Source organism: Seriola aureovittata, chromosome 3 (assembly GCF_021018895.1).
Source record: "Seriola aureovittata isolate HTS-2021-v1 ecotype China chromosome 3, ASM2101889v1, whole genome shotgun sequence".
Taxonomy (NCBI): Eukaryota; Metazoa; Chordata; class Actinopteri; order Carangiformes; family Carangidae; genus Seriola; species Seriola aureovittata.
Genome location: NC_079366.1, coordinates 25594686 through 25620358, shown reverse-complemented (window position 1 = coordinate 25620358; position 25673 = coordinate 25594686). Strand labels below are relative to the sequence as shown.

The following is a 25673-nucleotide window of genomic DNA, read 5'->3' as shown; positions in this document are numbered from 1 at the left end:
ATCAGAAACTAGTGAAAAATGCTCATTATGATAAACTCAAGGTGATCATCATGTTTTGTTTTGTCCAATCCAAAACTCAAAGATGTTCTGTTTATTATCATAAAAGACAAACAGGAGAGTAGTTCACATTTTTGCTTATGTAAGTAACCCAGTAACAAAAACTGTACTAAGGCAATTAGTAAATAGTACCATATCTAATTAGTATGTAGTATAGACCTGGGGCAAGCTTCTGCTTTATACCAAATTCTACTAACAAGCTGTTTTTGATCTGCAGTCCCTGTGCTGGCAGACAGAGATACAGAGGTGGCACACTGGCTGCTTTTTATTTTGGGAGTTTGTCGCTTCCATGGAAACGCTGCAGACAGATCAAGTAAAGCATCTTCTAAACATGTTGTACTTCCTCTCAGGTTTTGATCTTGAAATGTGGCGTGAAGCTGCTTGCACAGATTGATGTTGGGAGTGGCGTCGGTGGCCACATGGTGGCAGTGTTGCATCAGTGTGCAATGCACATGAAGGCGAAACCTCGAACACAAAGCTCTCAAACACACAGACCAGGGAGGTCAATCCAGAGCATTGTGCTTTCATGTGGGCGTTTGCATTTAATCAATATAAAGGAGAAGAGCAGGAGAATGAACAGAGAGGAAAAGAAAGGAATGTGTTGATTGTAATGAAGATGAATATTTAAAATGAAGAGAGGAAAATAATAAGGAGAGGAAAAGAAACCATAAAGCAAGAAAAGAGGATAAATGTTGAATGGGCTTTTGTTACCTTATTCAATATTTTATGTTAATCTGCTTGTTCATTTAAGCAGACATTGTTCAAGACGAGAACACGCTCATTTGATGAAGAAGTTGAGAGAATAGGAGAGAGTATGAGAGCGAGTTAGAGATGGAGGAGTGTGTCTGAGAGAGGGGGGGTGGAGGGAGGGAGGGAGGGAGGGCGGGAGTTAGTGGATAAATGAGAGAGCGACGCTGGCTCAGCCACAGTGTCTTACTGCCAGGCGAAGGAAGGGGTCCAGGAAACGCACACACACACACACACACACACTGCTCAGTAGGAAAAGCCAGCTGTTTCTAGGAGCATCTCCTGCCGCCAGAGCTGGATGTTTGGATGCTCGGACTTTGGATGCGTCTGCACATGGAGGCATCTGGAGTGGTTTGTGCTCCAGGATCTATTCTCTAACCTGTGGAAGTGAAGGAGCAGGGACTTCAGCAGTGGGACAATCCTGGCTGTGGTTTAATCAGAGAAACACTGTATTTGGATTCTTTAGCTGAGAACTGTTGAGCGTGCACCCAACGTTTTACCTGTAGCATCATGTTGTGTACCTGCTCTTTTTAGCATGACTGCTGTCAGCAGTTTGGACTGCGTGTAAGAGCCAGCCAGAGTTTCTGTTTGTGTGTGTGGGCTGAGTGAATGTGTGTGTGTCAGGATGAGTGTTCCCATGTTAAAGATCGGTGCGGTGCTCAGCACCATGGCTATGGTAACTAACTGGATGTCCCAGACTCTGCCGTCGTTGGTCGGACTCAATGGAACCATCATCTCCTCTGAGGGCACACATGAGCGGATCGTCAGTGTATGTATAATGCACATATACATCTTATGAATACACATGAATATACTGTATGAAGTTCTTTTATCAAAACAAAAATGTGTTTGTATTTTTGTCATCAGTAGTTTAAAATCTACACTCAGTTGGTTAAACTGCGCTGATAAATTTTTTGGTCAATCTTCAACTAGATATCTTGTGTTTTCTAAATGTACCCTCACATTCCTCAATCAACTGATTTGTACATATTACCCCCCTATAATTATAATGATAATCACTCTGATGTGACATGATTTGTATTTGAAAAAGTAAACTGCTGATTTTTAGTGGCAGCAAAACGCCAACAATATCTAATATTAGAGGGATAAGAAGAGTCAAAACAGCCAGGAACATTTAGGCTGCATGCAGCAGATATTTGATCTTTTAATTGGTGCAGAAAATAGAGCAAAGAAGAGACAGAAATAGAGAAGAAAAGATGCTCAGATGCACAGATTTAGAACAAAATCTGAAAAAAAAGAGTACAGTGGGTTGTAAATGTGAAGAATAAATAGCACGAATAAATAAGTAAATAACCTTTTCTGTTAATGTGAGTGATAAAGAACATATAAACAGTATGCACCCACCGCTATACACACACACACACACACACACACACACACACACACACACACACACACACACACACACACACAGAGGGGTAATAGGATTGCTCTTTCTCTGACTTACTGGGGTGATATTTCTCCTGGGGAAGGCTGACTCACCCATGGGACGGCCAGTAATTTGTTGCCCTAGCAACACCCTGGCAACCCCAGACATGTAGATGCTGGACCACTGCACATAAAGGTTTTTTAACTGTTTATATTTTTATATATTGTGTGTGTATGTGTTTGTGTATTTGTGTGTGCCTGGGCTTTGCATGGTTTGGCTTTCTGGCTCGAGAAGCAGCTCACAGCTGCTATGTGGCGGGACTTTGCAAGTTCAGCAAAGTGCATGCAGTCTCATGCAAGCAGACGCCTACACACAACCACAGACATACACGCACGCACACGCACGCACACACACTGGCAAGAACTGGCTGAGGACAGATGGAGATGTTAGAGGTGCAGTGCTGCTACCTCATTCTACTTCAGGAGACAATAGAGAGAGAAGTCCTAAAATCTATAAATGTTACGATACTGCAGATCAGTTTGATGATGTGTGAATATAATTGTGAGCAAGATCAGGGCTTCCCAAACGTTTTGTTTCTGATGTTCCCCCACAGCCATCAAGTCAAGCACCCTTTCATCTTTTTCCAAATGGTTTGTTTGAAGTGATTTTAGGCTGGATGTTATTTAAAACTACTGATTATATAAAAATTGATATTGAAATATTTGTCTCATACAGTTGAACTGTCAACTGTCCATTTGCAGTGTCAGAAACTGGACATTTCAACTAGTTATTCATTACTTTTGGGATCTTTCTGATCAGCCGTTTATCCAATACTTTTAGCTAAACAGTTTCAACAGTTTATTCATCTGCTTATATCTATTTGACTATAAGTCATCCAGCTATCCATTTTAACCATCGTCCATTACTTTTAGTTTTAGTATTACTTTATTACTAATTCTTTCAACCATTTATCCGTTAGTTTTAGTTTTAGCTAGCTATTTTATCCATTATTTTTAACTATATGAAATGCTTATCCATTACTTTTAACTAACTATTTCAACTGTATATCCAGTACTTTTACCTAACTATTCAAACCATTTATTCATTACTCTTAGCTAATTACTTCAACACTATATCCAATACTTTCAGCTAGCGTTTCAAACCATTTTTAGATTACTTTTAGCTAACCTTTTCAACTGTTTATACATAACTTTTTTTTAGCAAACTTTTTCCATTATCCATTGCTTTCAGCAAAGTATTTGAACTGGTTTATGTATTACGTTTAGCTAAATGTTTGAACTATTTTTTTCATGACTTTTAACTTACTCCTGCAACATCTCTGCTCGATTGCTATCTAGTTTTCATTGATTTTCAATTGCAACACAGTGCTCAGGTGTTACAGCTGTCTCAGTATATAGACATATATTGTTAAAAACATTGTTTTTCAAATGAGCTGAGTTACTCCACAATCTTCCCACATAACCCCTGGCAACTGCAGAAGCACCCCAAGGGTACACGTACCTCTGGTTGGGAATCACTAAGCTAGATGACAACGTCAGACATTTAGATTTTTGTGAGTCAAATAAGCTGTTACACACACTTTTTCAGTATTGTATGTTACCTTCCTGCCTACTTCTACCGTCTCTGTTGAATTCTTGCAGGGATTCAGCTTTATTAGCTCTGTACTCTCTCTTTATTTGCACTGATCACAATCAGCTGAGCTGCCTGAGTAGATTTTTATCGTTTTTCCCTTGTGTGAAATGAACCCTTAGGTGCCGTATGTCCTCCTTTGTTTAATTACAACGAGCAGTGGGTGCAACCGATGTTTACAATTCTCATCCCATTCACATCCTCCTCTTTTAAACCCCCCTCCCCCCGTCAGCTTCATTGTAAACTGGGCTTCAAGGTTACCGCACCAAACCCTGCTGATTGATTTATCAGATTTTTCCCTCCAGGCATCCACCTCTCCTCCCCATATCTCCTTGTGCGTCTCCATCTTCCTGTGTCGTTATTCTTTTTCAGGGTTTGTAGGGCAGCTTCTCAGCCAGATTACTGTGACAAGCTGGTGTGTGTCAGGTTGAGCTCAGCCGTTCTTTTACATTGTGCTAAAATGTTAACACTAAGTGGGTCAAACTGAGGACTCGGTTAAATCTCACCAAAATGAGCTCATGATCTCAGTGCTATCTGTGGTGACTTGGGTCCAAATGTTCAGACCCCAGAGAACAATTGCTGTCACCTCAGCACTACCTAATGAGGTCCCAAATAACCCCCAAAATTAAAAAAAGAAACGTGTCATTATAACAACAGAGGTGTTATTTTAGAACTAGTCTAGTCTACGTGTCTTGCTGTGTACTGCAGGCTTGAAAATCACCTCATCAAATGCATGTTCTTCTCATTCAAGTATTTCCATCTGTCTTTACAGTACAAAAGATTTACAAAAATAATTGTGTGGAAGAAAATAATGGCAATAACAATTCCAATCTTAGAAACTACTGAATACTGTGTGTAAATTTAAGTATTTCTCAATTTATAATATTGAAATATTTTACAAACTATCTGAATTTATGTGGCGTTGATAAGGTGAATGAATTACAGTTGTCTATTTACGCATCCAGAGATACAGTCATTAGTTCCCACCATATTCACTCTCCTTTTAGCTCCGTTTTTGGTCCCCACCAACTCCTGAGGGAAATATCTGCCTCTTTAGCTGCTAAATACTTTAGTACATCGACTGTTCAGTCACTAGTTGTTAAGAGCTAGAGTGCTGTTGGTTTTCAGAGCCTTTTTGTACCTGCTGCGGACGAAGACAATGCCATGAGAGTGGTTAGAGTGAATCTTAACAGTAAAGTTTCGGGCCATAAATCTAAAACAATGACTTGAAATGCTGTGAAGCTTCATAGAACTGAGAGGATTTTTTCTTTTTCTTTTGTAATTTCTTAATTTCAGAAATTTAACACAAAAAATTTCATATTGCTGAAATTCAGTTACTGAAATTCTGATATAAAAATTCATGTCAAGTCGAAAAACAATACATTAAAAATTAACATCCATGGGATCTAAGTTTCTAATTTACCTGAAATTCAAGAGCAAGAAGTATCCTTGGTAGGACTGAATTTTTTATCTTGGATTTCAGCAACTTGCTTACTATTTTGAATAATGACCACTTCACTTAAGTTGAAAGATATCATTGGTATGAATTTAGTCGTATTTCAACACTATATGATAATATTAATGTAACAAAACAATAAAGTAGTGCATTTGCAACCTAAATGAGGACCTCTGTAATTTTCTTCCATGTCATTCAGATTATTCTGAATATAGAAATATTGCACTGAACGTGTAATGAAGTAACAAAATTAAAATTTAAGTCGAGTATCGTGGGGAAAAAGAAAACACTTGTCGCAAGAAAACATATCGATTAAATATGCATTAGATATGTGAATGAAATAGTAGCAGCATGAGTAGAAGCGAAGACCTGCATTAGCATGGACTGTGAATAGGTTAGAAATATTTTTTGTGCAGATTTCTGGGAGCTCTGGGGAGCCCGTGACTTTTTGCCAGAGAGAACAGCAGCTCCGGCTGTGGAGGCAGAGGGTGGAAACTATCCAGTTATGCTGCTAGCATTCCTGGATACAGACATGTGGAAGATGTCACAGCTGATTTTAACTGCAAATGAGAAATATCCAATTTACACACGGATGTCTATGGTGCAGTCAAATACAATAAAGTGCAAAGAGTAGGCCTATGCACTCTACTTTTTACAAACAAAGGACATTTAAATCACAATAAGAGCCCAGTCGAGAGCTCCTGAAACCCTTCTGAGATTTACCAGCAAGATAGAATTAGACAGAAACGTTTTTAAAGGAAAATATTTTTACCTTTCTGACTACAGCCTGACCTGAATAACATTGTGAGATGCTGTGGAAATGTGTGTTGTATTAGAAAATGCACAGGAACGGAAACTGCTTCAGTGGCATGACTCATTGGGTCATTTTGAAACACACTTTTATACAAAAACAGATAAACACAAAACACAAGCACAGCTGCCATACTGTCTTCGAAATATTAAATTATGTCTTTCTATAGCAACATCATATCAAATGATGGACATTTTACTGTACATCTCATCACATACTCTACCCCTAGACCTTACTGTGTGTTTTTAACACAGTATTGACATGATATTGAACACAACAATATGGAGGGCATTTGTATGCAGCCTGAAGGGAAGCAGCTCCTGAGGGATTTGATTCAGGACAAAATAATACATAACATACATGGCAGGAGAGTGCATTGTCTTATTTGGTTTACAATGATCTGAAGGGAGGAGACATTGTTTAGATCTTGTGGATAGAAAGGTATATTTTAAAGGAGTGGGTTTTATACTCAGTAAGGCAGCAAGTAATGATGATATTTCATCATCTCTTGATTGTTTTCTCAGTTAGTCACATAATTATTTAGTGTATAAAATGTCAAAAATTTCCATCACAATTTGATAATCTCCATGGTGACAATCTAAAACCAAAAGAAATTTCATTTCAAATGACTTTAAATTGGAGAAATGGTCAATTATCACATTTAGGAAGCTGGAGCTTGGGACCTTTTTTCCATTTTAACTTGTCTATCAAAATAAATGAACTCTCTTAATTTTTATTAGCACTGTTAGATGTTATTCCTTAAAGTCTACAAGGGGATACTTGAGGAGTTTCAGTAAAACTGTCTTCAGACTCAAATGTATTTGCAATGAATTTCAAATTTAGTAGAAATCACATTGTTATTCTCAAAAAATGTGAACTATTAAAAAACTAAACTGAAACAAAAAAACCCCCACATGATTAACTTTGTGTTTTATTTTGACAGTCTCCTCTGTTAAATGCCCACCATGTGATGTTCCTGCATTGTCCTAATTAACACAGACTGTTTGTTTACAGGGTTTGTACCCGGGCTCAGAGGAGGGCTGGCAGGTGTACAGCACAGCCTCAGATCCTGACGGCAGATGTGTGTGCACAGTGGTCGCTCCCGCACGAAACCTCTGCAAACGAGACCCTCGGAGTCGACAACTACGCCTGTTGACTGAACAGGTGTGTGTGTGCGAGTGTGTTTGTGTGTGTGTGTGTGTGTGTGCCCCATCCACTCTTGAGTGCGTACCTGCACGTTTCAGTGGTCAGCATTGCGATGCAGCACAGGCGAAAGGCAGCGTTCTGGAATGAAATATTCACTGGACTGTCTCTTTGTTTTGACACTTGCAGTGACACACATGAACACACACACACACACACACACACACACACACACACTCTCAGGTTTCACTGACAGATGTATCCCTGATACATCAGTAGCTGTATCCTCTACAGACTCCCAGTCACTCAACATGCCAAAAGAGTTTAAACTCAAAGGAAACACTGACAGATGGGTGGGACAGACACAGTTTGTTCTATATTGCAGGGTGGAGCTCTGTATATGAGTATTCATATGCTCCACATAGACGTTCATGTGTTCGTATACGTGTGTATTTATATGAGGATGCAAGTGTGACTGCGTAAAGCACGTTTCTGCCGATGTATACAGTATCTGTGTCCTGAGAGAGGGATAAAAGTGATTTGTGACAGAAGATGATGAATTATTGAACACCATTCGGCCAGCAAACATTTCTCAAAGCGTGCTCTACTGCGAGGCTCACACATCAGGGTATATACATCCTGTATTCCCACCAAGGTAAGAGTCAGTCGCCGCACACTAAAGACAACATCATGATTATAACTTTTTTTTTCATTCGATGCTGGTGTTACATCCTGTTCTCTAAAAAGAACTAAAAAGAGGGAGAAATCAAAAAGGTACATGAACATCATCAAAAATACCCCCCCAACCCCCCCCCCCCCCCCCACACACACACACACTGTTCCTGTTGGGAGGTTTTGTATTTATGAATCTTAATTAGCTCAGCGTGTCTCTGGAAGTGACACCTAGATCCTGCTGTGAGTGTGAATTTGTGTGTGTGTGTGTGTGTGTGTGTGTGTGTGTGTGTGTGTGTGTGTGTGTGGTGTGTGTGTGTGTGTGTGTGTGTGATTTTATCCGCTTTTCTCCGGCCTCCCCAGCAAGTGCTCAACGAGATGTGTGGGTGGGCTTTTTCATGAGTGTTTGTTTGTTTGTTTGCATGTCGTTTTTGGATATCTGGGTCATTTTTATAATAGCTCTTTTTTTTTTTTCTTCCCCATGCTTGTTTTTCCGTTCAATATCAAAAGAAATTTGAAGTATCTTGTAGCATCTCAGGATGGTTAATGAGAAGAAGCGTGGGAGTGTTTGTTTCTTTAGAACACAACATACTGTAGGTGAGGATCTCATGTCTAAATGGATCTGATGAGATGCTACCTCAAAGAGAAATATGATGTGTGTCTTTGCCTCATGTAGCTGAGCCGAGGTATTTGCAATACTTAAGGGTCACTTCACCTTGAATGTATTTTCTATACAACCCCAAAACACACTTTCTCACACTTTTGTTTTCTTTATTGTCTTATCTATCATCTGTCCCTGAGATTTCTGCCACCTCCCCTTTAAAGCTGAAGTGAGAGGAATTTTGTCTGTGGTGCTCACAGCTTTACAAAATTACTTTTAAAAAATTCAGTAGCAGTGTGTCTATCCAGAACCAATTTCTCCCTTATTTTGGATGATCCACAGTCCTCACTGTAACTGGAAACAGTTTCTGCCATGGCGTTTCCTCTTTCAGAATCAGACTTATTTGTCACTTCCATAATATACACTTGCATACATGTGAGATATTGTTCTCCTGGGACAGAAACACGTTAAAAACACAGACACACAATTTAAAAACAAGAGGCATATTAAAAAGACAAGACGCATGAGTCACATATTTACAAACAGAAACACATTTATGGAAAACGGTAAACTTATATAGCGCTCTTCTAGTCTTACTGACCATTTAAAGCGCTTTACAAAACTTTCCACATTCACCCATTCACTCACACACTCATACATCACACTCGCACACTGATGGAACAGCCATCAGGGGCAACGTGGGGGTCAGTATCTTGCCCAAGGATACACCGGCATGCAGCCTGGAGGAGCCGGGGATCGAAACACAATCCTTCTAATTAGTGGACGACCTGCTCTACCTCCTGAGCCGCATGATACAGCAGCTGGTATATTTAAAGTGCTGGTGCAATTGTGGCGCACTCGTCTGTGCTATCTTGTGGTGTCAGTTCCTTCATCGTTTTAGTTCATAGTGAAATATCTGGACTACTAACTCCATTTTTGTCGCAATCGTGTTGGGATGGAAGCAGAAATCTCATAGATGGATATCTCCTGGTTTGATAAAACCAAAACTACCTGCATGGCTAGATACAATGAGAGGTATCTAAGAACATGTTTCCATTTATTTATTTATTTTGTGAATTTAGTGCACTAACCCTTTAAGTATGTCAGGCACACAACAGGTGTTTGGCATCAAATAACAGGTGGCAGTCAGTCAGACAACAGCCAAAACCAATCATAGGCATTTCTGGCCATGTGGGTTGCTAACAATAATCACTCATATCAAACGTGTGTGTGTTTGTCAGGTTCAGAACGTGAGCCAATCCATGGAGGTGGTGGACCTGCGGACATCCAGAGACCTGCAGTACGTCCGAGACTCTGAGCCGCTGCTGAGAGGAGTGGACGGACGCTTACACACTTATGTGGCCAACCCCCGCACTCTGACAGCAAAGGGCCTGCAGGTACACGCACATAAACACAGAGTCAGACACACACACACACACACACAGACACACACAGACACACACACAGTGTAAGACGGTTGCTGTAGGGAACACATAACCTTTGGTGTGAAAACATTGATTTCACGCATGCCAAGCTGGAGTTTCCTGCCTGCACTCAGACACGCGAGCATCTTTCATGAAGGGGACAAAATTTGTCTTGAAGCTGTCAATTTGCTGGCCTCAAGTCTGCTGAATAAAAGTCTCGTACAGAAGGCACCAGCAAAACTGCAGCATCACTGCACACATTAAGACTTGGAGCTGTGCAAAAAAAAAAGAAAAAAAATCTGTCTGGATCTAGTCTGAGATCTTAATGGTAATGACAAAATTTACATAGTATTGAAACACAAAAGCAGAGGGAAATTATCTACAACATACATTTTTTTCAGTTTGTTGTCAGTGCTTTAAATTTGCAGGAGAAAAGATAAGATTACCTGGCTGGATAAGTATTCCCTTTTATGGTGGGAATTCTTCTAAATGTATTTCATTTCTTAAATTAGGAGTACTAATCTCATCAGGCATGGTGCTTTCTGCCATGATGGCGCTGGCAGGCATCTGCACCAATAACAAAGCAGCAGGGTAGTGGAAGATTATCTGAAGAGCTGCAGAGAATGAGAGTCTATGCAGCTAAGGAATGAGGGGTGAATGATCTATACAGTTAAATAAGCTGTGAAACTACTGGTTTAATGTCTGCGACTGGCAGCTCTGGACTCCTAATGACGCTGAACTAAAAGGTTGTAAAAACCCTGTACACTGTTTACACCTGCATGTAAATGTGCCCGTAAACATCGATCTGGGGATTTGTGGTTTGGTGCAAAGACAGGTGAAAACTGGGCAAAATCTGTCTGAAAAGTAAAAGATTTTTTAGATATCTAGGTCACATGTAACAGTTGTTTCAAAAGCATCAATGTCCATATTTCAGTCTGTCGTTAGCACATGCTTCTCATCTAAGTAGGGTAATTTTCAACCAAATTGAGCCCAGTTTTAGCCTGACTGTTTGTCTTTTGATGTGTAAATCACCAGACTAGGGCTTAGTGGGTTATTAAAGGGGCAATATATAAGTACTGAAGTTTAAAACATTCAAAAATTAACTAAGATTATCAACAGTATGTGACAAATTTACAGTTTTGACATTACGGCAAAGAAGTCGATTTATTGTGTTGCAGAGATAGCTACCAAAGTTAGCATGCTTACCAGCTAGCGCCGGTTTGTCCTATCTTGTAATACCACTTTGTACCTCAAGGGGCGATAGTGAGTCACTGTAGCATCCAGTTTGCACTAATGTCAAACTAATTTCAGTTTCAGAAGTATTGATTGTTCCTGTCCTCCAGTGCAAGGACGATGGTAGAATGTAATGAAAATAAAACTTTTTATGAGACGCTGCATAATTCACAACTTGGTTTGTGCTGTTTTTAGCTTGCCTTGGTTGTGCCGCCTGTTTTAGCAACTGGTTGGCTGTAAATTTGGGTTGATCAGTTCTGGTCTGACAGCACCATTAGGCTACTCTAGCTTCAATCTAGGTCACATTATGCATATAAAAAAAACCCAAATCCACTTGCAATAAAATATAGAAAAGCAGATACAGCATTAACAGAATAGTTCAACATTTTGGGAAGGACACTTATTCACAGTCTGGCCGAAAGATAAGAAGACTGATACTTCAAATCTGTACAGTTAATATGAAGCTATAGTACAGCCAGTGGTCGGTCAGTTTAGCTTGGCATAAACACTGAAAACAGACTCTTTTCAAACAGCAGGATCCACCAACAAACTAAACTAAAACTAACTACTAACTCAAAGATTATTATTGTTGTTTAACAGCTCACAAATGATTATATTATATTTTGTCTATTGAATCCGTACATGTTACATGTCAGACTCAGACAGTGACTCCCTTGAATCTCCGCTGTCTGCCCCTGCAGCTGCTAAGCTAACTACCTGCTGACTGTAGCTACATATTTACTGTGCAGGCATTTCTTGCCTTCTCTGCAAAAAAGTGAAAATTTTAAATTACTACTTTGACGTACCAAACAGCAAACATGGCACAGATTAACTAATATAATTAGATATAATTAAATAATTATAATTAAAATATAATTAGAAGCTCATGAACCAGCATTTAACATGAGATGCTATATGAACCTGAGAGAGGCTCCATAGGAGGTCCACAAACACAGACACATGCAACACACACACACACACACACACACACACACACACACACACACACCACCCCCTACATCCCCAAATAGAGAAGCATCACCGCCTCCCCATAAATCCATTCTGCCTTTCATCTTGTGCCGAGCATCTTCTTAACAACATCACGGGGCTCTGGGGTCTGTTTTTAAGTTTTTATACAGTTAGCTTTTATGTGTGTGTGTGTGCGTGTGTGTGCGTGTGTGTGTGTGCGTGTGTGTGCGTGTGTGTGCGTGTGTGTGTGTGCGTGTGTGTGCGTGTGTGTGTGCGTGTGTGTGTGTGTGTGTGTGTGTGTGTGTGTTTGCACGTGTGTGTGCGCTTGTTGCTCCTTGGGGGTTTTCTCAGTCATAAGCTTTTGCCTTTGCACTGAGAGGCAGAACTAGTGAATATTTATGTGCAACTACAGTATGTTTATCAATAACTAAACAGTATTTTTATCCCACGGGAGGAAGGGAACAAGGGAGATTTCAAACAGGAAGATTAAGACAGAATGATAGATGATTGATTGAGGCCTTGAGAGAGATGAAGGAGAGAAAGGGGGGAATGGAGGAAAAAAAAGGTGTTTCATTGCATATTAGCATTTTTCCCTGTAGGAGGGCGGGATGAGAGGAATGAGCAAAGTGAAGTAAGAGGGTGGGTAAAGGTCAGGCAGAGAAAGGAGGATAAAAGAGTGAAACTGGAGGGGAGAGATTAGAAAGATGAAGATGAAGGAGGAGGCAAGGCAGGGGAGGGATTAACCAGGTAAAGTGTTTACTATCTGACAGGCCATGACATTTACAGCATTTTGTCGGGATCAATTTTAATACATATTTAATGAACTTGCAATTATATTCAAATGAGGATGCCAATACCAGTCAGTGAGGATGAAGCGGCCAAATTTAAGATCAACTCAAGCTGCCCCAGATATTTCACGCTATGCTGTTATGACATGTAAAAATTGGTGCTACAGCTTCAGAAAATGTTTTGCAAGTGATGTTGGAAAAGTATTTAGGTCCTGATTTTAAGATAGAAACGGGAGGGATTAGACACACAAGTGTCTGACTGACTGCCAAGCCTCTTTCCTGGTTGTGTTTGTGTGCGGGGGTGTGAGATGTTCTGAGGGGATGATAAGATTTTTGTCTTTGCTATTTGACACTTTCTTAAATCCTCTTTTTTTCATATCAAATCCAATTCCTCTTTCTACACAGCAAACCGTTTTGAGCGGGATTTAAAGGTGAAAAGTGTCGAGGCTGAAATGGGGGTATATAAGGAAAACCCTTTTTCCTCTTGCTGCAACACACAGCTCTGTCATACATTCAATTCATACACTAAATATTAATATTCCTTCAAGCTGATCGCAGAAAAAGTCCTGTTGTCTCCATCCGCACTGGTTCAAGTATATCCAGTCTGAGAGCATTTCAGAAAGATCAATTTTGAGTGTTTAACTGTAGATGTGAGGCCAAAATGCAAATGATTCATCTATCCATTTTATGCTGCTTATCTGGGTGCAGTGCCAGCGAACGGGGCAGAGCAGCCCAGATACACTTTCCTACAGCCACATTTTCCATCTCCTCCTGTGGGATTGTGAGGCGTTCCCAAGCCAGATGGGATATGTAACCCCTCCAGCATGTTCGGGGGGCGCGGCGGCTTTCCATTTGGTTAACGTGGCTCATTGCTTCCCTCACTTCACTTCCTTGCATCTTAGCTCCTTAGAGAGATGTGAGGAAGAGACACAGGGATGGAGATGGCAATTACTCATGACGCACAGCATCTTTAATGTTAAATGTGTAGAAATAATTAAGCTGAAGAACAAACACATCATGTTCAACCTAAAACTTAAAAAAAAGAAAAAAGAAGGGAGCTGGGTGTGTATAATTGTCCAAAAAGTACAAAAAGAGTTTGAACACCCAAATCAATGAGACTCTTCCCTTTTATTCAGTTTCAAAGAGAAACTAAAACACAGGGGAAATTCACAGATGTTCTGGATATGCCTTCTTCACTGCGCAATAGTCTTTCAATTCCATGACTAAGTCCTTTTAACCTCTCACCAACAATGAGTGTCCATCCAAGGATCACAAAGGTACCTGCAGAGGTGTCCTCAGACTCACTGAAGCACACTGCAGAAACCATAAATGTCTTAGATTTTGGCATTGAAATCTGATTGATTGATCTAATTGACCTGGGTGTGTTGACCCACTTTTTTACTTATGAGAAATAATTAAAGGTCCCATATTTTATAAAGTGAGATTCCCGTGTCTTTTTGGATTATAAAGCAGGTGTATGTTCTGTATTAATACTGTGAAAGTATCAAAGCGCTCAGTCCACAGAGAAATGCACGCAGCCTGTATTCAGAAACTGTGACTTAAAACGAGCCGTCAGGACTTCTGTAACTTTGTGATGTCACAACAAAGCAGTCACCGCTCTCAGCCATGCCCCAAGCCCCGCCCACCAGGACCCACCATCCAACCTTGCAGTATTTGGTTTCTCTGCGTGTTTACCTGAAATGTGCAATATTTTTATTTGATCAGAAAATCACCGATCATAACTGACCTGTTGTTAGTAGAGCTCCAGAGAGAAACCTGAGAGAGGACATTTAAAACGTATAAGATGTAAAAAAAAAAAGGGTCAAGCTTATTAAAGGACAATAATAAGAGTGACTGTGGAGCTGTATATTTTTTATCAGAAAGCCAAGATGCATTTGAAGCAGCAAAGACGGAGGGATAGAAATGGCTGATGGATAAAACGGAGACAGAGAGGTTTTATGATTCAATCACTGTAAAATTCATCACATCTAATCATTTGTATTTAATGAATAATGAATAACTTTCGATCTGCTGTTGGAACTGTTGCTCTTGTTTCCACGGGTAGTTTGTTTCTAACCTACAGTGTTGCAATCATGCAATAAAATTGATATTCACAGTTATTACATTGAAAACCCATTCACACTGCACGGACCCTGCTTTCCAGTAAAAAAAAAAAAAATGTCTGCATACAATACACCTGTGGTTCCTCGCTCAGTGCTCCCACAGAGACCTCCTCTTTCCTCGGTCGATCAATTTCCAGGTCACAGGCTGCAGGATGGAGGAGTGAGGACAGGAGGAAGCACATAATTAGGTGGATGAAAAGCACCCTGAGTCTACTCTGGGGTCTCCTCTCAGTTAGACAAGCCCAGACTTCATCGACAGGGAAGGAGTCACACTCCGAGGACGTCCTGACCAGACATATAAACTACATCAATTGGCTGTGAAGGAGCAGTGGCTGTACTCCAAGCTACCTCACCCAAAAGAGAGAGAATTATAGACGCTGTATCAGATTGAACCGCATTAGTGTGTACCCCATCTTCTCCCTCACTTATTTTCCTCCCTGCCTTTCATGTGCCCACAGGAGTTAAAGGGCCAGATGTCTCAGTTACGGCCCCTTCTGTCAGTGGTGGAGCAGTACAGATTGGACCTGCAGACGCTGGCCACCTTGCGACTGGAGCTCCTCAACCTGTCAATCATCCTGACAGCCATTCAGGAGGAGATCGGAGCGTACGACTACGAGGAGCTTCAGCAGAGAGTTTTACTGCTGGAAACCAGGCTGCACAGCTGCATGAACAAACTGGGTATGTAACAAAAGATGTGATACTAATCACTCACTAATACACAGTAAAGTATTACTTAAGATGCCTTAAAATGGGAACCTATGAGGTTGTACTTTCAACATGGAAAGTACATAAAATATCTGTGATTCAAGAGGTTTTAAGACATTTATTTGCGTGTTTTTGCAGTAAAAAATGGTCACTATTCAAATCCATTATAACAGCTGTGAAGCCGAGCCTGGAGTTCAAATTCATTTTCAGTGTTATTCTCAAAACATAGTTTGTTGTGTCACTTTAAGGTCAAAGTTGCAATTTGTAAACTGAACATTGGGTCAGGGTTTGGCAGCTGAAACACTTTATCAAGGACCAATAAATGCAATAAAAGAAAGCTTTTACCTGAATTTAAAACATCACTCAAAATCAAAACTGATTTAGAAAAAGGCGGCTGTGAGTGGAACATACATACACACACATAACCAAACTGTTCTGACACACAGTTCCATCTCAAATGTCCTCGTCTTTCCAGTCATGTCTCTTCCATTTCATCGTTTTGCGGTGGGGAAGTTTCCTGCTCGTGCTTGGGGCACAAACATATTTTTATATGAATAGAGTTCTTGAATTGATGGTAAATTGAGTTGAGGCGGTAGGTGATTACATGAATGTCATAAACAAGCTGGCCAGGTGACCTTGACAGACAATATCGCTCACTCCAAACCTGAAAATATAAACACACGCTGAGCATCTCCTCCGTTCCAGATTTAATATGAAACATTAATCATCTCTTAACAGGTTGTGGTCGTTTGACTGCAGTTAGCGGCCCGATCACCGTGAGAGCCTCTGGATCCCGCTTTGGCTCCTGGATGACTGACGCCATGATTCCCAGCTCCGACAGCAGGGTAGGTGTACAGTGTGTGTGTTTACGTGTGTGTGTGTGTGTGTGTGTTTGTGTGTGCATGACAAGTGCAGCAGGTGCCACGCTCTATATTTTTCTTAATGTATTTCTTCTGTCTCTTTCTGCTTTACTTTTAACGTGACTCCTGTGCGCACTCTGCCTCTGCTCACTACAAGTTTCACCCATTTCCTACGAACACACATACTCTGTTCAGGGAGCGCATATTAAGCTAGTTGTCAAGGCGACTGTCTCCCAGTTGCCAGGTGTGATTTATATCGCCATGGTGACCCTTGCCTGTTCCCTATTAGAGCTTCTCCCCGGTGATGAGAAGGAGCTATACACAGCAGCAGTATGCCAGTTATTGCCTCATGTTTCCCAGTAACCAGTCTGACTGTTGTTCCGGGGTTATGAGAACAGGAACCTTTTTTCAGTCTCTGTCTTCTGTGTTTCTAAGTCCATGCATGACGTTCAGCAACAAATGCACTATATGCTCCTTCTGGATTTGTATTATGAATAAAAAAATCTGTAATTTACTGAAGCCACTTTTATCTCGCTTTTTTCAGAGGAACCCGGTGGAGTTTTCTTGTAAACAAACAGTTATGTTTACATTCAGTGTCTCTAACCAAAGCGTGTATCTTTGAGGCTCAACAAACATGTTGGATGCATCGCCTTCTTCATAAAACATTTACCGAGCTGATTTTTAAAATGTTTTCATTCGTCCACCAATCACAGGTTAGGCAGTTGGATCCCAAACAGCTCCTCCAGTCCACATGTTGAAGTGCCTGATTGCTTGTTGCCATGGGTTTGTAAGTGTGTGTGTGTGTGTGTGTGTGTGTGTGTGTGTGTGAATGATTGAATGAGCACCAAATTGTCAAGCACTTAGGTTAAAATTATTACATAAATGCAGCCATTTACCATTGTTTAAACCAGGGATGAAGGTGCACTAGAGTCGTTCAAAGATGGTGCACCATTAAGTCTGCAGAAAATTTCTTGCTGGGCATATATTTTTTTTTATCCTGAAAAAGCCTCCATTTGCAAGTGCTTCTGTGCTTTTGGGCCCATGGGTCACGTTTCTGGCCACTTGATGAAAAACCTATTGCAAGTTTAAGAGACCAATTGCTGTTGTTGCATATTTTACCATTTTATAAACATGGTTTAAATTACATTTTCTTTACTGCTACTACTTTCCAAAGCCCTCAGTAGTGTTCATTGAAGTCTTTCATTACCCAAACAGTGATGTAACCAGATTATGTGAACGCTGCTGTCATGTCCTTTATGTAGAGATAACCTTGGAGACCTTTGATATTTCATAGGGCCATTATTATAAGGTTACTGATATTGAATATCAGAAACATCAGCTACTAACTGGCAAACATAATTACGTGTTATATATTTTGTTTTCTGAAATAAAGTAAAACCCCGCCACACACACACACACACACACACACACACACACACACACACACACACACAGCGAGTCAAAATAAGTAAAGTCATTCTCATACATCCTTTGGTATCCATGACTACAGTGTCTGCACAGGGTCCCAGTTTGGCATTTATGAATTCTTCATTAGCTCATCAGTGTGTGAATGTGTGTGCACATACATTATACTTTATACACTCAAACACACACACGCCTGCACACACACCTGTCGCCGTATTTGAGAACAGCTGCTGAGGTGTGGATATCCCCTGATCTGTCAAGATGTCTTTTCTGATGGTGTGAGAGGGAGAGAGAGGATGAGAGAAACCCGGCAAATAAGAGAGAGAGCGAGAGCGGGAATGGGGACGGTTGGTGAAGAGGTGTGAAGCAGGGACAGGAGACGGGAAAACGAAAGAGGGGGTGGACAGAAAGCGGAAGAAACAAAGAGCGGGTGAAGGTTGATCAAAAGAACAACAGTCGGGACAGGCGAGCAGGATGGGATGAAAGAAGCAAAGGGGGGCGATGAAGAAGGAAGAAAAAACAGGAAAGAGCAAGTCGAGACAGGTTATGGTAGATGTTAAAGATAGGTTTGAATTTTTAATGGGTTATTACCTTCCCCCAAGGAGGTTATGTTTATCTGCGTGTGTTTGTTTGTTTGTTTGTTTGTTTGTTTCTCAGCAGATTATGCAAAAAGTACTGAACTAATTTGTGCCAAAGTTGGTGGAGGGATGGGGCCTGGGCCTGGGAAGACCCCATTAAATGTTGATGCTGATCCGGTTTAAGGGCCAGATTGATGGATTTTTTTTTCACTTTCCTCAACGTTGTGAGATTTTCAATTAATCAGGAAATAATGTTTGGATATTGATGTAAAAAAAATCAGACATATTTATGGTGTTGAGATCTATGACTTTGTACAATTTGGTGACAGGATTGTTTGGCTTTGGTGAAGATATGCGCCGCACTGAGAGCCATTCAAGTTGTTAAATGTTCTGGGTCACTGCGCATTAAGACCGAAAACAGCTCTGTGTTAAATGCTGGTTTGGTGAGTCGTGTAGTTTGAAGTATTAGTGCGATGAAAAAATACAATACAGAAGTCCGGCTTGAGTAAATACTGTAGATCCATGTGTTTATTAGATGCCCAAACACAGCACATTTGATTATCGTACTATTAGGGAGGATTTTACTGTTCTGAAAACTTATTACAACTGCAATCACTTTGTTCTCCGTCTCAGTGATCACGAGGTAAACAGTGGAGTAATTACTGTGTTTGCATCAAGTCTCTGGGCTTGGAGAATGAGCACAAGGTCATTAGGGGACATTTGTGGCCATTCTTTTATACTTCAATTCACTTCACTTCACTTTAAAGTCAGTGGAATTAGTTTTTGGTGCAGAATGAAAACAAACCTCCAGTACACAGTGTCAGCAGCTCAACATATTAACAGGAACACATTACACAATAAGTAATGATAAAATGTCTACGCAATGAATTATACCTATGTGGTTTTTAGTTTAATGTTTACAGGTTTGTTCGTCTCCATTTCAAACCTGCCTCCTAACAGGAGTGGGATCAAACCAATCAGATTGCTTGACACAAAGACCAATTACATCATTAATGATGTAATGATGTAATTTCACCTTTACAAAGTAATCAACTGGGACTGTGCATTTGCATTTGATGAGTTGTGTTGTCGGTGGACGCTGCATTGTGTTGCTGCAAAACTGAGCCCAGTTCAAATCTTTTCCTGTGGTAGATATATGATTTTGGTGTGATTTACGCAGCAATCGCCTTGTAACCGTGGTAACACAATTGCATTAACACATGAGTGCAGCGAAAGAGCTCAAACAGATGTGTGTCGAGGTGCGTCGGTCAAGATGCTGCTTCAACCGCCAATTCTCATTATCTTATCATCAGTAATTTCTCCTTTGTGACACCAGAGAACATAATGAATGCACAAGATTCATAAGGTGCTGAACTTCATATTTGCACAGACAGAAGACTGTGGATTTTCTCCCCTTTTGTTTAACAGGAAAAGATTAATTCATGGCATGTGATTATTAGAATAAAATCCAAATCTATCCTATAGAGGAGGATGGGAGTAGGCCGACAGGGAAGGAGCAGAAATAAAGTCAATCTCTAAAACTAAGGTGTGAGTTCAAGAAACATCAAAAAACTCCCCGCTCACTTTTCCTTTTCTTTTTTCTTTTTTTTTTTACACGCACCGTTCATTGTATAATTAGCGTCTGGAGCTTGTTTATAAAAAGCAAATGGTGCATTCAAATACCAGAAGATTACAGCTGCCAGAAAACAAAGGGACTTGTGTTCCTTTGAAACACTGTTTTATAAGGGATTAAAACAGAAGTTTCCATCAGATGAGCTGGTGGAGCAGGGAGAAAAATATGGAGGAATGGAAAGTATACACAGCAGAGAAGAGAGAGAGAGAAGAGAGCGTCGGTGGACGAGGGAGAGCAATCAGTTTGTTTCATTGTCTTTCCAAAACACAAGCTGAGTCTCAATTAAACACTGTTATGAAGGACATCAGAATCACTGCAATCAGTTAAATATTGCGACTACAAATTAGCTGTAATTTAAAAAAAAAATGGTGCCGCCACTGCTGGAGAAATTTTCTTTTCTTTGACCCACGAAAGAAGCGATCCTTTTCATCTGCTCGCTCTTTTCTGCCCTGCTATACTTTTCTCTGTTTGCGGAGGGAATAATGAACATCTCTTTTCACCAACAACGCTCTCTCTTCCGAGCTCTCTCTGCTCCTTCATCTGTTTCACCTCTCGTCCCCCCTTTGGGTAATTAATCCTCCATGCTGTCGACGCTCAATTTTCTTCCCATCTCAGTCCTTCTTTCTCCTCATCTTTTTCTCGGTCGCCGTCTGTTTGTTTCACAAGTGATCTCTGATGGTTTTTCTCCTTTTGTCTTCTGTCCTATATTTACACCTCTTCTCTTTACCCTCAGATTCGTTTAACGTTGCATTTTCATTTGACTGAGGAGTAGAGGGAGGGTGAACATCAATCCTCCATACCTGGGATAGATGAGAATTTATCACCTCTAATTATCTATATTTTATTAACTGCAGGGATTTATAGAGCAGAACCTCTTCCACTATCCCCATCATCAGTATTATCATGACAAGAGAGATAACTGTTTTAAGTTTAACTGTTCGACAGATTGGAAAATATTTTATATAACTATAAAGCAAATCAAGGCTTATTTACATCTTTTAATTTAACAATGTGTCCTTGATTTTAGACACAAAAAAAAGCTCATTTCCATCTGGTAACCATCAGTATTACTGTCTAAAATGACAACTGTCACCAGCAAATATTATTAGCCTTAGCAAGCAGGTGTTAGCTAATTAACACTGACTTTGTCTGATTTGAAAACTACTTCTCCAGCTGACTCATTTCAAAACAAGATCCCTGTAAAAGGGTCTTAAATATGCACTCGAAGCTAGAACGTCCTCACCAGTTCGTGATTCATGTAGAAGACATTGAAATGAAAAAGAAGCACTTATTATATAACACCACCCTGTTCGGTTGCTTATTACACAAAAAAACCTACTTGGAGAAGTAACACAGACATTCGATTTATGTTTAAGTGCTAATATTTCCTCACTGTGTGTTTCATGTCAGGAATGACGTCCAGTACATTAGTCGTGTAGTCAACGTGCGCAGCTAAGGTTAGAGCGGACGATGTTCTTTTTGTGTTTTTGCATTTTAAAAAAGCGCTGCTCTCTAAACTCCTTGTATATTGAGTATCTTTCATACTGCAGCTCCATTCACACCAGTTGGGCTTGTTGAGAGATCCAAAGCTTGACAGGCCTGCTGTGCCTAGTTACGGTTGCTAAGCTGTGATTGGACAGCTGACTGTTCAGCCGAGGGCTTTAGCAGACAGCCGAAAGCCATACACCATGTCATTATCTAATCAAGTTTCTGGTGAGCCTGGCAGGTGTCCATTATGACTCTCTCTGAAAATGTAACATTATTTAATGATTGGTGGGAGTTAATTTTGCATGATGAATAGTCTGATAACATCAGAGTTCAGGTCCCTGGTGTCTTCCCTCCCCCCCTTAGGTGTGGTCGATGGACGGCTACTATAAGGGAAGGCGTGTGTTGGAGTACAGGACGATGGGGGATTTCACCAAGGGCCAAAACTTTGTGCAGCATTTGTTGCCCCACCCCTGGGCAGGAACCGGCCACGTGGTCTACAACGGGTCACTCTATTACAACAAGCACCAGAGCAACATCTTGGTAAGAGACTGGCTGCAGTATGGCGAGGATTAACAGTTTGATAATCAGATGACCGTGAGTGAGAGATGGATGTATCTGTCTTTCCCAGGTTCAGTACCATTTCCGCTCTCGCAGCGTGTTGCTCCAGCGCAGCCTGAGTGGAGCCGGATACAACAACACCTTCCCCTACAGCTGGGGAGGCTCGTCTGACATCGACCTCATGGCTGATGAGACGGGACTCTGGGCCGTCTACACCACCATCCCAAATGCTGGAAACATAATGGTACGGTTTGCCCCCACGGCTGCTCCTGCATACTTGTGATAACTAAACAAAATAAAAGGCAAAGAAATTGAAGGTGTTTTCCCACTGTATTTTAAAATTAAAGTTAGCAAGTCAGCAGGTTTGCTTTACCTTCCAGAAGTCATAAACCCCCACGGTTCTTAAAAATCCATTAAAAGAGCTGACAGAGACATTGTTGCATTGAACAATGTCATCTAACATAATGAACAGCGTGTGTAGTGCAGTTTCACCCAACATGATTTTAATATACGGCTAATTTTCTCCATTACTGCGCTCTTGTTACAACCCCCTGTATATACCTAGGGGACAAAAAAGGGTGCATGTGTGTGTGTGGTCCAGGTATTACTCATATTGTGGGGACCTAAATGTGTTTACACAGTCACATTGTGGGGACTTGTCCTCGTTTAAGGGGACAAAAAGCAAGTCCCCATAACGTAATTCATTACATTTTAAAGTGAAGACATGTTTTAAAGTGAGGATAAGGTTAGGTTTAGGTTAAGTTTAGGTTAGGTTTAGGTTAACTTTAGGGTAAGGCAAGCAGTAGTCATGGTTAAGGTTAGAGTAATACTCCAGGAAATGAATGTAAGTCAATGTCTCTAATGTGATGGAGACACGACTGTGTGTGTATGTATGTGTGTGTGTGTGTGTATGTATGTGTGTGTGTGTGAGAGTGAGTGAGCAAAAGAGAGAGAGACATAAATCTAAAGATTGATTGATGGGTTTCAATAAAATGCAAATAATTCAATAGAAAGTGGAAAGTCTTTGCAAAAAGCAAAATAATAACACAACACAATTCTTCCATCTCCAAAAATTTAATTACACCCCAAAGAAAGTAAAAATATTGACCTCCCTGTTTCATCAAACAGGGAGGGAAAAAATGCAGGATGAAATAAAATTGCATCCCCCCTCTTTTCACTGAAGATACAACAGACCTGCCGTAATGAACTGTTCCTTTCGTCAGGTTTCCATCCAAATTTAGCACAAATTTACACCAAATTTGCAGAAAATCGGGAAAGCAAAATGTGAATTAATGTGCATGTCTACCCACTACTGTTGAAGCCATGGCAATGATTCTCCAGTCAGAAGAAAAGGATGTAACAACATGACCAATTAGGAGCTCCAGTCAAACCTCAAGCAAAAAAAGAACAGTGTTAAAAATGTGAAGGAAACATGGCACATCTTAGTCTCCTCACTGCTGCACACAGACGTGGTGTTTGTCTGCTGCGGCTTAGTCTCTGCAGCAGAAGCTTTAGAGAACGTTTAAGTCACATGCTTCCGGTATGCCATGTTTTATTCAGTGCGTCTGTTCCCATTGCTTTGTCACATTTGGCTGTCATCATTACATCCACTTTTCCGTCTGAGCTAAATATGAAAAATGTGTCTGATATTTATTTATATGCATAAAAACAGGTGGATTCGTTGTAAACTGATTGATATTATCATATTTGTGCATAGTGTGTGATTAAGTGCACTTAGTTGTAACTAGAGACAACAAATATCTGGACACATGCAAAAGGCCTCTTGTCATTCAGCTCAACAAACATGGGATTTAAAAACAGGATTTAGCACTGCAGTTGTCTCATACAACAGCAGCTCACCTCCGCAATCCGTCTAGGTTGGACTGTCTGTGTTAGCTGACTCTCTCCCCTCTCTCTCTCTCTCTCTCTCTCTCTCTCTCTCTCTCCGTCTCCAGGTGAGCCGCTTGGACCCTCGCTCGCTAGATGTGCTCCAGAGCTGGGACACGGGGTTTCCTAAGCGCAGCGCAGGAGAGGCCTTCATGATCTGCGGCACCCTGTACGTCACCAACTCTCACCTGGCCGGGGCCAAGGTCCACTTCGCCTACCACACCAACTCCTCCACATACGAGTACACCGACATCCCCTTCCACAACCAGTACTCCCACATCAGCATGATGGACTACAACCCCAGAGAGAGAGCGCTGTACACCTGGAACAACGGACACCAGGTCCTCTACAACGTCACGCTGTTTCACGTCATCCGGAGCGACGGATAGATCCACACGTAGGAAATAGTAGAAAGAAAATACGAATATAGTAGCGATGGAGGAGGTGGGTCGTTGAAGGGTGCTGCAACTTACAATACACATACAGACACATACACACACACACACACACACACACACACACACACACACACACACACATACATACACACACATGCCATGGTCATTCATGTCAACAGGAAAATGAGTACTATCAGTGTTTGAATTTGAATGACTTCTAGACTGCAAAAGCTCACTGAGCTAATAACTAGACACAATACACGGTTGTCGAACACCAGTCGAAAGGTCACAGACAAGAGTATTCATCACAGCCAAGATGAAAATTAACTGCCTGTGCTGCAGGGATGCTGATAGAAAGAAGGAAGTCAGACAGTTTGAGCTCATCCGTATTCTGTTGCGTTTCATTCCACCCGTGTCTCAAGAAGTCATTTTGGAAGTTGAGGTCAAATTGACGGGGGAAAAAAAAAAGAAAAAGAAAAAAGAAAACAGAAAACGTCAAGCTCGTCAGACCTCAAGCTATGACGGCCGCCCTGACGGAGATATTCTGGGTTTGTGATGTGATCGTGGACGTATTCAGTCAGCATGGTTGTTCATTCAATAAACATTACTGTCAAATGTTGCCAAGACTGTTGTTTTCTCTGTTGTTGGAGCAGGAGGAGTGGTGACATGCGTCTTCATTTTTTACCTGGTTTTTAATAAAAACCTGCATGTCTGTCTGCATGTGGGTTTGAAATGGACAACATAGGTGTGATTCTGTGTTTGGTCTGTGCTACAAACTTTTACACAACGATAAATAAACAAAACATCTAACTAAATAAAGACGAGTAACTCGCAAATCAGACAAGACTCTTGTCCAAATCTAAATAAGGGAGGTAAGTGGCAGCCTCAGCCAGACAGAAGACCTAACGGAACAATATATAAGGCTCACCTCACTGAAAGAAATCCGCAAATAGGGCTGCCAGTGACCTTCACACCAAATCAAGAGTGAAATAATGACAACATAACAAAAGGTCTTCCTTCTGGCGGGGAGATGGTCTTTCTCTCTCTCTCTCTCTCTCTCTCTCTCTCTCTCTCTCC

General features: G+C 40.9%; 1 protein-coding gene across 1 annotated transcript; it reads left to right on the top strand.

Annotated features, from left to right (window-relative positions):
- The first annotated feature begins 980 nt into the window (after nt 1–980).
- LOC130166973 (noelin-2-like) lies at nt 981–25215 on the top strand. The gene is made up of 8 exons (XM_056372849.1): nt 981–1573; nt 7126–7275; nt 9769–9924; nt 15523–15742; nt 16508–16614; nt 22117–22293; nt 22382–22555; nt 24267–25215. Exons 1-8 carry the CDS (start codon nt 1430–1432, stop codon nt 24585–24587), a joined length of 1449 nt encoding a protein of 482 aa, XP_056228824.1. The 5' UTR covers nt 981–1429; the 3' UTR covers nt 24588–25215.
- Nucleotides 25216–25673: the final 458 nt, after the last annotated feature.

Bases quoted from the DNA above. Each gene is read 5' to 3' on its own strand.
- LOC130166973 (XM_056372849.1), top strand. From the start codon at position 1,430: ATGAGTGTTCCCATGTTAAAGATCGGTGCGGTGCTCAGCACCATGGCT. The intron at 9,925-15,522 runs GTACACGCACAT...ATGTGCCCACAG, and splicing joins TGACAGCAAAGGGCCTGCAG to GAGTTAAAGGGCCAGATGTC. The intron at 22,556-24,266 runs GTACGGTTTGCC...CTCCGTCTCCAG, and splicing joins CAAATGCTGGAAACATAATG to GTGAGCCGCTTGGACCCTCG.